The sequence below is a fragment of the Oratosquilla oratoria genome, chromosome 31 (assembly GCF_046742065.1).
Source record: "Oratosquilla oratoria isolate Oo_2021 chromosome 31, ASM4674206v1, whole genome shotgun sequence".
In the NCBI taxonomy this organism is placed as follows: Eukaryota; Metazoa; Arthropoda; class Malacostraca; order Stomatopoda; family Squillidae; genus Oratosquilla; species Oratosquilla oratoria.
Genome location: NC_134807.1, coordinates 32,654,908 through 32,668,467, shown reverse-complemented (window position 1 = coordinate 32,668,467; position 13,560 = coordinate 32,654,908). Strand labels below are relative to the sequence as shown.

Here is a 13,560-nt window from a genome sequence, read left to right as displayed (position 1 = left end):
CATCAGAACCCAAAATAGTGGACAAGATTGAATATAAGACACCACTAAGTAAAAGTGACCACATAGCAGAACTGGAACTAAATGAAGAAAAATACATGAGAAAAAACGAACAATATAGAAAGGAAAGAATGATGTATGGAAAAACAAATTTTGATAAAATGAGAAAAAAATTCAAAAAGCAGACTGGGAAAGGATATACAAAGAGGAAACAACAGTAGAAGAGAAATGGAAAATTTTGACAACAATATATAAGGAAGGAGTGGAAAAGCATGTTCCAAGACAAAAAGAAGAAAAAAGGATATGAAAAATGTTGGTACAACAAAAAATGTAGAGTTAAAAGATAAAAGGGATAAAGCTGCATAAAATGGAGGGAAAAAAAACGAAAAATGGGAAATATATACTGATTATAGAAATGAAAATGTACAAGTGTGCAGAGAAGACAAGAGAAAATACAAAAAGGATGTCATAGAAAAATGTAAAGATCAACCAAAACTATTCTATAGATTTGTAAACAACAAACTGAAAAACAAACAAGAATTAGTGAAACTATGACAAGGAGGAATAGAATACACAGAGGAAATAGAAATGGGAGAAATTATGAACAAGCATTCTAAGTTAGTGTTTATGAGGGAGAGCATAAAACTGAGAGATGACGAGTGGGAGGGGAAAGTCCCCCCTATGAAAGAAATAGAAGTAACAAAGAATGAAATAATGAATCACTTGAGTAATCTCGATGTCAGAAAATCACATGGTCCAGATGAAATGGCAAACTGGATTTTGAGAGAATGCAGGGACGAACTAACAGACAAAATACGTAATCTAATAAGCAGTTCACTGAAGGAAGGAAAAGTTCCAGAGGATTGGAAAAGAGCAAATATAGTAGCAAAATATAAGTGGGGAAACAAAGAAGTCCTTACAAACTATAGACCTGTCTCCCTTACAAGTATGATAGCAAAAATTTGTGAAACAATTATCAAAATTAGATGGGTAAAGAATTTGGAAGAAAAACAATGTACTAAATCCGAGGCAGTTTGGATTTAGACAAGGAAGATCATGTGTCACAAACTTGATATGTTTCTATTCAAGACTAGTAGATATAATACAGGAAAGAGATGGATGGGCTGATTGTGAATTTCTAGACCTGAAAAAAGCTTTAGATGAGGTGCCACATAAAAGATTGCTAAAGAAATTAGAAACTGTAGAAGGAATACAGGGCAAACTACTTAAGTGGCTGGAAGACTTCTTGCATGAAAGAAAAATGAGAGTGGTGATAAGAGACAAACATTCCAATTGGGATGAGGTGATTAGTGGAGTTCCACAGGGAACAGTACTGCCCCAATAATGTTTGCTATATATATTAATGATATGGATAAAGGAATTGAAAGTTATATGAGCTTCTTCGCAGACAATGCAAAAATGTTGAAAAAAGTGAACACCGAAGAAGATTGTGAATCACTGCAAAGCAATCTCAATAAAGTATGGGAATGGAGTAGGAAGTGGGAGATGGAATTCAACATTAAGAAGTGTAGTATAATGGAATTTGGAAGAAGCAAAAAAGGAATAGTGGGATCATAAACTTTGGGAAAGGAAGATAATAAAAAAGTGGAAAAAGAGAAGGACCTGGGAGTCATTATTATGAATAATATGTCCCCTGAGAAACATGTAAACAAAATTTTTGGAGAAACTTATACCTTGATAAGATCAATCAAAGTGACATTCACATACCTGGACAAAGAAATTGTGAAGAAAATACTAATCACTTTAATAAGACCAAAATTGGAGTATGCAGCGACAATGTGGTCAGGAAGTACGAAAAAATTTATAACAAAGCTTGAAAGAATACAAAGAGCAATTACGAAATTGGCACCAACGGTTTCAGAACTATCCTATGAAGAGAGACTGGCAAAACTTGAGCTACAGACATTAGAGCAAAGAAGAGAGAGAGGAGACTTGATAACTATTTATAGAATCATGAAAGGCATGGAAATTATTGATAGAGAGGATTTAATAAAATGGGATAGTAGAGATACAAGAGGACATGGAAAGAAAATCAAGAAAGACAGTTATAGAAGAGACCTGAAAAATAACAGCTTTCCCCACAGGATAATAGACATTTGGAACAGATTAGATGAGAATGTGGTGTGTGCAAAAACGATACATGAATTTAAAAACAGTCTGGATAAAACAAGATATGGAGACAGGACACCACAAACATAGTTCACCTTCCCGTAAAATACAATTAGGTAAATACAACTAGGTAAATACACACACACACATATTAATATTTTCTTACTCAGACTTTGAAAACTTTCCAGTGACTGAATATTCTTTTTAACTCTTTGTTATTAGAACCATTCAAATTCTAGTATTAGGTTATGTCTCTCACATGCTATTAGTTCATTGATTACATGTACTTAGTTTTTATTCATGTGAAGATGGAATGTAAACACTACGCGAGACTTACTGTCATGAGAGGATGATAGTGGTCTGTGGAATGCTTGAGGAATGTGTGATGTGTTAGGAGAACACAGCAATAAATGAGATGGCAAGAGACCACAAGGCCTACACCAGGCAGATCCATGTCCATTACCACCTATCATCCCTATCCATAAAACTAACTTTCTCTTAAAACATCCAAGAGTTTCAGCGTTCACTACATGGTCACTGAGGATTCTGGCATTCATACATATCACGTACCATGATGAGTTTTGGCAGTAACTCAAAGTTAGCTTACTTTGGGTTAACTTAGGTTGAGTAGGGTAAGGTTAGTGTAGTAGTTCTGAAGTTAGGGAAGATAATTCAAGCTGGGGAAAGGACCCACTGACAAAGAATCCTATCCTTGCATTGACAGACTCTTCACTAGTGATATCCCCCTCTAATGAATAAAAACATTTGTTGTTACATGTAATCAAATCCCTTAAATATCATGTCAAAAGGATTAACTGAACTTGTAACTCTTTGGTTATAACCCCTCAGATGAACTTATCACTTTGTCTTAGCCAGAATAAAATCTTTAAAGGGGATGTGTAAAGTTTGCAAGCTGAACCCTCATAAGTTGTGATGGGTTTTATGCTCAAGAGAAATATGACATTTATTTCTATTGGTGTATTTTCGGTCTCGTCCACGAGGAGCTAAGATAACAGGGAAGCAAGGGTGGTGAATGGGTGGGAGTAGGTGTGTGCCTTTGACTTGGCTACATTCCTTATAAGGGAGACCCCTGGTATATAAATAGATTTTCAGATTATCGTATATTTCCACATAAGTATATGACAATTTGTTTTGATTAACAGCACTACAGAAATTACTTGCTCAGTGACTACGAGATGCTCTGAAGTAATCCAGGAAGTTTGACAGATTTCTTTGTGATTGTCCCCTTTATGCAATACAATACTATCCAGTTGCATCAAGGTGTTGACATTTTAATTCTATGATGAATATGAATCCTTGTAAAGGGTTTCTTCCTTTACCTTATTAGATAAAGAGATGACCAACTACTTGATTCACAAGTGTAAACACCAACACAATGTGCCAGATATTGCTTCATTTTCAAAATCAAGTGTCTAATGAAAATTATATGTTCTAAATTGAACACTTTGCATCTTAATTAATATAAAAGCTGCACGACAACTTCTTCACCCCATTCTTATGAAGATTTCATTTTTTTTATCATCTCCTTGCTTCTGTAGATGGTGGCCATGTTTTATGTTGGTTTAATTCTTTTATATTTTAAACTTGTAGTCTTATATATTTCCATTATTGCTATGACCTTCAAACACTGTCATCCTTCCTGATATTTTACATTTGCAAATATTTCAGACTTTATTTAGTCCTGCAAGCACATAAGTATCTGTTATCTTGAAGCCATTCTCGACTTGTGCAACCACACTCTTCACCATTGCTTTCATTTCCTTGCAAAATTTCCTTTTTTTATCAATCCTGATGTCAGCCACATTGAGAGGGATTAACACTCCACTGTCACAAAAGCCTGTGTAACCTTGTAGAGGTGTGGCAGCTTATTCCAACCATCAGTGTGCTTGGGTTCAGTGTTGTAAAACCTGTAACCCTTTTGGGGAGCAATGGAAGGTACTAATTAGCAGGATCAACAACCACCCCTCCGCCCATGACAAGTAGCGAGCCAGTGGGTACAACTGTTTTCTTCAAGAAACATATATCGAACCTCAAAATCCACAGATAAGTTGAAAAATAAAAAAGACTTTGCGGGGAGAGCATCAGTGATTAATAGACCATGACCTAACAGGAGCTGGGTGAAAAAAGTGAGGAAATTCTATTATCAGATTACATTGATGAATGAGCAATAAGTACTGAGATGAACATAAATCATGACCTGCTGCATGAGTGCGTTTGTTCAAGACGTTGGTGGTAATTTCTATGTCATTCAGGGTTAAGCAGACAGCAACATGCACACTGCTCTACTTCCATATTGAGATTATTTGGTATAATTCCTAGTCTATGACCGATTATTATTTCCATGGTAGAGGCACATTCAACAAGGAAAGCACTGTTTTCTCTATCTATGTGCTGAGGAATAAAGTTCTAAAATGTGTTTCTAGAAGTCCAGACAAATTCTTTTACAGCCCCCTGAGGGATGCAATTAACTGTCAGAGAGACATTATTCTAAATGTTGACTCAATAGAGAATCCATAGTATTGAAATATAACCCTGAGTCATAGCTTTCAAAAACACAAATATCTTCCAATCCACATCCATGCAATTAAAATCCCCATGTGCTATGAGACTCCAACTCCTCTTTTAGCATCATTACCATTCATGATGATACAGTTTAGTCTCTCCATGCACTAAGGTTTGTAAAGGTTCATATATCTTGGTAGTGAAGTGCATTACAGTGGTGAGCCATATCTAGAAGTCCTTCAAAGGAATGGAATGGCACAGGCCCGTGCAGAGGGGGGTAGCTGGGGGTACCCGAGCACCTGCCCCTTTGTCCTGTGCCCCAAAAGTGCCCTTCACAAAAATATATAAAAATGAATGAAAAATTATTTCTCACAGGCTTTTTCCAATTTCTTACCATTCAGAAATTATAATGTGGAAAATGGTGTTGCACTCCACTGGATAGTTGCCAAATACGAATAATACAAAAGAGGGAAGTGCCCAATTTCCAGCCCAAAGCACCTTCCCCTTGCAACGTCTGTGCACATTACTGGCATGGCACATAGTGTCATGGACTTGGTCAACCAGAGTATAAGGTGTTGCCAATATTCATGTAAGAAGACCAAGACCTGAATCTTCACATCATTTGTATTCCTTGTATGCCTTGCTGTATGGCTGTGAAAAATGTATGTTGAATGTTGTTTTGAATAGGTGTCTTAACACTTTAGTACCAACTGCCTTCAGAGAATTATAGGGTATCACTGGTATGATTTTGTGCCAGCAACAGAGACTCAGACAGGACTGTTACCAGCATCTTTTGTGAGTGTCAGCTTTGGCTACATGAGCATGTGGCAAGCTTCCCTGGTGCTGATCTCACTGGTAGGGTCAGATCCACAAGAGACAAACTTTACTGTAAGAGTCTCATAATCGATGTTATTCGATTAGTCCTGCCTTACAGTTGTTTGAAATAGAAAAGATGGCTACTAGGAGATTTGACTGGAACCTGGGGAAATGGCACCAGCATGTAAGTGAAGTGATGCACCTCTTGCTTCATGCTCTCTATTGATAATAATGATGATAAATTTGTACTTATTCAAATACACCCACTCCTCATTTAACGACCTACTCGGTTAATGACAACTCGGAGTAACGACGGGCTTTATGACATTGTTTAACGTAAATCTCCCGAAGTTATGACATTGTGTACGATAATTAAGTTGGCTGAGGCAAATTTGTATGATGTTATAAATGAACTTGTACGGTGGATATTAGTTGTGAGGTAAAATGTTCTGAAGCTTAGGTCTACATTACCATCCTGCAAGCTGCAAAAACTACCTGGGGTACAGTATATACCGGTAGTGGTAAATTTTTAGTTTCGACCATGGGCGCAATATAGCAATAGAAAATTAATTATTAATTTTGTAAATTATAATGTATCAACGTAATATGCAATTTTGTGAGCGGAAATAAAAAAAAATGCTAAAACAGATTTCGTAAGTAACGAAGTCATGTCGGACGAATGGTACACCATGTTTGTTATGATAGATGCCGATGTCAAAGAAATGAAAGGATGATAAATTAATTCGTCTAACCTAAGCTAAACTAACCTAACCTGTGTTTAATAAATCATTACCTGCAAATTAAATGTCATCCGGCTCGTCCTCGTTGTTGTCGTCGTGAGAGACGTTGGCAGACGACAAAATGGCGTCCCGAGCCTATGCTACCGACTTCGTTCATTAGCATATTTTCTTGTAGCAAGGTAATTTATACTTTCATTTCCGCCCACAAAATTGCATATTACGTTGATACATTTTAATTTACAAAATTAATAATTAATTTTCTATTGCTATTTTGCGCCCATGGTCGAGACTAAAAAAATACCCCAGTATTCAATATGGAATGTCAGCATACGCGGATTTGGTCATATACGGTAATTTTAGGAACCTAACCACCGTAAATAAACAGTAAATAAAGCTTTAATGTACTGCATAAAAGAGGAAAAATACACGAAAATAAAGATACATGTATTGCTGGACATTGTACGTACAGTACATGTAGATATATGTATACACTTTCGCTTAACGACCAATTCGGTTAACGACGGCACGCTGGTCCCAATTGTCGTCGTTAAACGAGGAGTGGTTGTATAGATGAATGAAGAAATCTCTTTTTCTATGAAAAAATTTAGAGAAGGTTGGCACTCAAAATATATCATACATTCTATCATAGTATCAAATATTGATTAAACAATTCTAAAATGTTGTGATAAAATAGTTTATCTTTTACTGAATACATGACAAAAAACTAAACAAATATAGGGAACTATGAATTAAAGAGAAAATGGATGACAGGAAGATGATGGAAGGATAGAAATAAGTGAAAAGGGTGTGACATAAGTGGAGTGGTGGAAAAAGTGGAGGAAGGTGTATAGTAAATCAGGAAGAAGAACAAATGGATGGTAAGGAAGGATATAGGAATGAACAGTAGACAACATGATGGGAAAATAAAGGGCAGGGATAGGGTTAACAAAATAAAAGTAACTCTACTGTTATTCTTCATGTCTTTACTACCAGTACTTCAACTTTAGCACTGAATACAAAAGGAAAAATAATCACGAGGACGTGAATGTTAACTCGGTTGTATGACTGCATTGCAGGGAACTCAAAACTTGTGCCCCCTTCACAAGGTAACATGTACATACATACATGGATACACACACACACACACATACATGCATACACATATATTCACACAATTTTAACTCTTATAAATGAAAGGAAGCAATCCAGATCAGGCTGATCCTAGGATGGGTAATTGTCTACCCCTACATTTCATTTTCACAATAATATATTGAGGGGCCCCATTTCAAAAATTATATGTCTTTATCTTTTCTTTCTTGTGTTGCATTCAGACAATTATGCCTCCAGAGTACAATTAAAAAAATTCTCAATAATGTTTCTAAAATGAATTCTTAGTAAACTATTTACAAACTTTCAAACCCAGCTGCTTCAGGTGCACACCTGTCATGCCCACACTAAAATTTGTTTTGTGGTTTCCAGGTAGTAAACCATCTAAACACTAACCATACACAGCCTTCACTAACTACAGGAATTGCAAGAGAAGTAGTGCATTTGGAAGGTGGCCATTTCTTGGGTCAGGATCACATGCCATAGTTAGGAAAGTTCCAATGTGCAACATCTAACAAGGAAATCCAATGAGGTACGATGATATGCCATGACTTTCTTGGTTTTCTGTTACTCATCAATTATTCAATCCTAGGAGAGTTAACTGGGAGCTAGTATAAAGTATTATTTCATTGTCTAAAACTAGTCCACTTCAGAAAGATGCTCTTGATTCAGCCATGATGGAGACACATTTCCCTACCAAATGATTAATGTTTCTGTAGTTTCACAAATATAAACAAAGTAGAGATGTAGTGTATTTGAGTTTAACAAGATAATTGGGAAAAATAGATCCAGTGATTTTGATTTAAGGGGTACAAAAAATGAGAATAAAGGGGATGAGACAAAATGGCCTTCATAAAACGGTGGAGGGATGCAGGCAATGTTATAAAGACCCATCGCAATGTTAATTGAATGGCCACAAATACAGCAGGAACTGGGTTGTGAAGGAGGGCATGGGCATGCCTTTTCCATCCTGAAGATTCACTTAATAAGTGATCCATTTTTTTTTTTCTTATTTTTTTTTTTTAAATAGTATCAGTAAGTTCAGACCAATACTAGTGTCTTCTTGTTATGTCTTCACCTTTATGCTTATGACTCTAAATGCATTTTCATATAAAAAGGATATATTTATATTTACATTAGCTTGACTGCTGAAGCTCGGGCACACACTTCCAGACAAGTACGGAATAATCCCTTGTAACAATCAGGTGTTACATATTCAAGACCAGGGAAAAAGGTACTCAGTAGATGAATGTCAGAGACACCAAACCAATCAGTACAAGTGTTATTGATGGTGGACGGCATGTAGAATGTGCATGGGACTGTAGTTGCTATGCATTCACCCCATCGACCTGATGATACGCTCTATATACTGTTCTGGCTAATGTCAAATGATTTCATTCAGCTGAGGGATGGCTCCCTAGTTGAGATTTTGTTCCGACTAATGAGAGATGATTTTGCATGAGTGAAAGACATGCCCTTGAATTAAGGGGTTGTCTGTGAGCTTATGCCACTGATTATGAGGGGGTCATGATTTTTCTAAAAAAAAATTCCTGGCTAATGCTGGACGATTCAATTCAGCTTGGAGTAGCTTCTAGATTGAAAACCTGAACAACCTTGAATATCTCTCTCAAGCATGTGGCATATACTCTATGCTTTGTTCCAGTAAAAATTGGAATTTTTATTCAGCTGTGAGAAAGGTAGATGGGGCCAGGATATCTGACACCATGTAATATGTAGTAAGATCTTCATAGTCTATAACATGTTCCATGGTTTATGATCATTTAATGTGACTAAATCAAAGAATGACCTTTACTCCTATCAAATACAATATGTAATAAGTTCCAAGGATCTTACTCAATTCAAAGCAGATATCACAGGCCCTACAACCCATAATATGTCCTGGATGTCGTGCATCAATAAATATGTCCCCTAACATCAAAAAATACTTGCTAAGATCAATAGATATCATGTGGAAATTGCTTAATACCCTCAAAGCAAGTGATTAGGCCAAGTTTATGTGATAGCATATACAAAGACTGCATATGCTATAAAACAAGTGTTTTTCTAACAAATAAAACAGCTGGAAACTTCAAACAATAGACTTTTGACCTCTACATGCAGTCAGGAATGGCAAGGACCTTGTTTTATGTGTATCAAAGGTTAAGGGCTTTTGATGCCACACACAAAAAGTCAAGGACACCGGAAATCACAAATAAGCTCATAGTAAATTGATATGTCTCAATCATTCTAAAATCCATGGAACAAATGTCTGGTGTCCTGTAAACCATCCAGCATATGCCATGAGTCCAACATGAAATACTACAACCCTGAGTCACAATTCGAAAAATGTTAGGGGGACTAAAATGCCAACATAGCAAGACCCCATGATATTAAGTGACCAACAAGATATGAAAACCCTAAGCAAGTTGTAGCAAGTTCTAAAGCCAGTGAACACTATGCAACAGGTACCAGTAGCTCTACATTAAATCACGTTCCATGTTCCTTCAACAAGGAAGCTCTAGTACTAGAATCTCTGTTTGATGAGCTATAAGTACCTAATAGCAACACAGCAAGAGGTGAAAACACAAGATGTTGTAAACCAAGGAGCCTATGACAAGCATGTATGTGTTAGAAACCTTTGCCACATTTGGCCCTTGACCATGTACAACAAATGCAAAGTATCTTAATCATTACAATGCATTAGCCAGGAAATTTAGATATCTAGCAACAAGAAATAGGAGCCCTTGAATCTGCATAGTAAGACCCCCAAACCACAAAATAAAGACCAAAAATTTCAAGGGCCCTTGAAAATATACATTAGTTCTAGGTATTCAGGACATTATATAAACTGTCTGGGAATTTCTAATCTATATGATAGGTAGCAGTGCCCAAAAGGGCTATTTAACAGGTACTAGATGCTCTAGACTCTAGAACTGACCAAGCACCAGTGGTCCTCAACATGGTACAAATATCTAACTTTCAGCAGTATTCTAAAAATCTTATGAGCATCTGACAGATGAAGGAAAGTACTGCATGTATTACATCAGACAGCCAGTGAAAGGAATCACATTATCATCCCATCTTACATGACATATATTATACATTGTGCAAGTGACAGAGGCACTAAGGTGGATATAATCAGGGTCAGCTATATCAGAGGTATGGCACATGAAATCAGGCCACTGTGACTAATGACACAGGATCTAAGGGGTAACAAATACTAAAGAGTAAAAGATATGGATGCTTGATCCATGAAACATGGACTAAAAGGGGATCAAAGTACCAAAGTGTAATAGGCAAGGAAGTCTGACTCCATGAAATGAGCATCAGGCATGATAGCTATTGACGAGTTAAACACCATATGAGGACGGAGCTATTGTCCACCAAGAGTTTGGCACCAGCAATAGTTACACTGAACACCACATGTGCATTGCAATAAAAACCATGCATGCTCAGTTACATGAAAACAATGAAAGCCAGACCTACTTGGTTTACTGCCATAGCCCTAGGTACTGTGCAATGGGAGGTAAACACCATGAGCAAATGTCAAACAATGCATAGGTACCATGTAACAAATGCCAGACTTTACACAATGCAAAGAGGGAAGACTGGTTGATGTCCAACCTCAGGTCACCAAGAAGCTGATGTCGATGAAAATGTAAAGGTAAAAACAGACAAGACATTCTATGCACTTTTAAATTATGAATATTTAAATTCTGATTTATGATACATGTTTTGACATTAAAAACAAATCCACAGTATGAACACGGTTGAACTGTATTTTGTACCGTGTGCCATGGTGTAGAGGTGCCGTATTGCTAACCCTGTTCTTCTGGCTGGATGTATCACTGGTTCATGCACTCTTTAGAATAAAAACAGGGAACTCAAAATCACAAATCCTTTACAGTTCTACTTCCTTGATTTAATGAATATGATCTTGAGGAGACTTAAACTGTCGCTTTGTCATCTGACATTCTCCTGCATTTTTCATGCAAGACTTTTTTTTTTATTTTTTTATGGGAGGCGACGAGACAGTCATCCCTGCATGGTGCAGGAGCAGCATTTGGCCTTGCCAGCCAACACAGAACCAACCAATCCTACCACACCCAACAGGAAGGGGCAGCCAGCCAGCCCTTCACTGGAATAGAAGGAAAAAGGTCTTCTGAGGTGGATGTCATGTTAAGAACAATGAGCTATGCCACAACATCCATGGAGTCTGGCGTGAGGGCATCTTCAAAAGAGTGATGAGAAGAGTGTGGTGGGGATACTTGTGGCGAGGAGAACATGGGGTCGCTTGTGAAGGTCGGACCATCATCGTCCATCAGGTCCAAGTTAAATCCACCTGAAGTAAAGTCCTCAAGCAGCTCCTGTAGAGGAGGGTTGCTTAGTATTAAATAATATTCCTCTTTATATGTAGTTACTGTATATAATTGTATATTATGAATATTTACAGCCAGGACCAATGGTCTATGACTATTCACCTCATTAAGAAAATATATTACTAAAGACCTAACAACTGTGACAACCATCTAAGTCTATTGCTGAATAACTGAATGAAAAGAATTATACTGTATTTAAAATTTTGAAACAAAACACATGTGATAAAGGAGTTACTAGCATGATACAGTATACCAGACCAAAGTTGTGTTGTGTTAAATGATATTTGCATATGCATTTAGAATTGGCACTGCAGAATAGATGATGAGCAATCAGGAGCAAGGGTGATGCTACAGTACAATATCTATTACCTAACATGAGTTATCTTGGAAAAATAGCCTAATATAATCTCCATTGTTTTTGGAAGAGAGATAGATGGGCAATATATCTCAAAGTATGGGCTAATTTCTTACTATTGAGTATTTTACAGGTGAGAAAATAAAATTGTATGAGAGAAAGATGATATTTTAGTGTAGTAACAAGTACACTAGATGGCTCAGTCAACAAACTTTCCTTTCATTACAATGCTTCAAATAAGACTTATCAGTTTTTGAGTTTTAATATAGTGCCCACAAGATGAAAATCATATTCATTATAGTATGTTGCTTTCATAATTTTTCATTTTTTGAACGATTACAGTAGTATTTCAGCCTACCTGAATGAAATGATGTGAGGTTTTACTTAATAACAATGTTAAATAAACACTGATTTTCAATGTTATATAAAAATTATGATGTCAGATGGACAAGTATATTATAAAATTATGATGGGGCTCACAATCAAAACAGAGCAAATACCCTGATACACATCACACTAAGATGAGGTTCATATGCTTTTCACTCCTTATAAATCACTAGCGGTTATTAAAAAAAAAAAACTCTGGAGAGTAAAAAGAGGAAAGTATTTTCAGTCAAAACATGTAACTTTAGGTTTAGTCAAATTCATGTAATGCAAGGCCTATCTAATTCAAAGTTCAATGTCTCCTGATGGCTCATACTAACAAGTAAATCAATTCATCCATGGTTGCTAGCAATTAGTGACAAGTTATATTTCAGCTTTTGAATGTACTACAGAGCTATTTAAGTGAAATAATAAGCTTCAGTGACCACATTTGCCAATGTAATGGGGTTACATACAATAGGCCTACTTAATTTTTCCAATTGACTGTACTCGATAAAATTTTATCTAATCATTCAAACACAACACTCATAAAAAGCTGAGGTTAGTATAAACATAAGACTTACAAATTAGAAGCGAAATCCTGAGCAGGTAATCAAATGTAGGACCATACTTTACTGAATAAATGATAAAACACAGGTAGTCAATCTACATAGAATATTATTAGAAATCAAACAGGGCAAAAAACATTAAGGTTCCTAAACTAGCACAGGTCCTTGTGCGACAGCTACTCAGTCAACGCATGCAATATTCTAAGATCTACTTATGCCACACAACTCAGCCCAATCATTGCCACCACATTACAGGCCTTGGTGGACAAGGCTATTTCCCAGTGCCACTATGGTAAGCAGCAACTAAATATCTTTAATGTAGAGCAGTTCTTCACCTGGGTCCATGAAAATCAGATTATCTAAAATCTATTTCCATGCCCCTCCCCTTTCTGCTTATACAGTACTGGTCTTTATGTGCTTGTATAAATACATCTTTTTCTAGGGAGGAGGCAATAATTTTCAATAGATTTGGTAAAGTGAAACTAAGCAAACACTCTCTCTGTTTAATAGGTTATTAAGACAAATAACAAAGGCTCTTGCAAAGTTCCATGTTTCCTTCCCATCACCTTTCCATTCCTATC

At 36.5% G+C, this 13,560-nt stretch overlaps 1 protein-coding gene across 2 annotated transcripts in view; it reads right to left on the bottom strand.

Moving 5' to 3' along the window:
* Window positions 1–7,169: 7,169 nt before the first annotated feature.
* The window catches only part of LOC143041506 (uncharacterized), a 278,750-nt gene continuing 272,359 nt past the window's right edge, over window positions 7,170–13,560 (bottom strand). For both annotated transcript variants that reach the window (XM_076213457.1, XM_076213456.1), the window contains exon 10: window positions 7,170–11,680. In XM_076213457.1, the coding sequence (XP_076069572.1) occupies window positions 11,507–11,680 (174 nt within the window). In that variant the 3' untranslated portion in view covers window positions 7,170–11,506. The remainder of the gene's footprint in view (window positions 11,681–13,560) is intronic.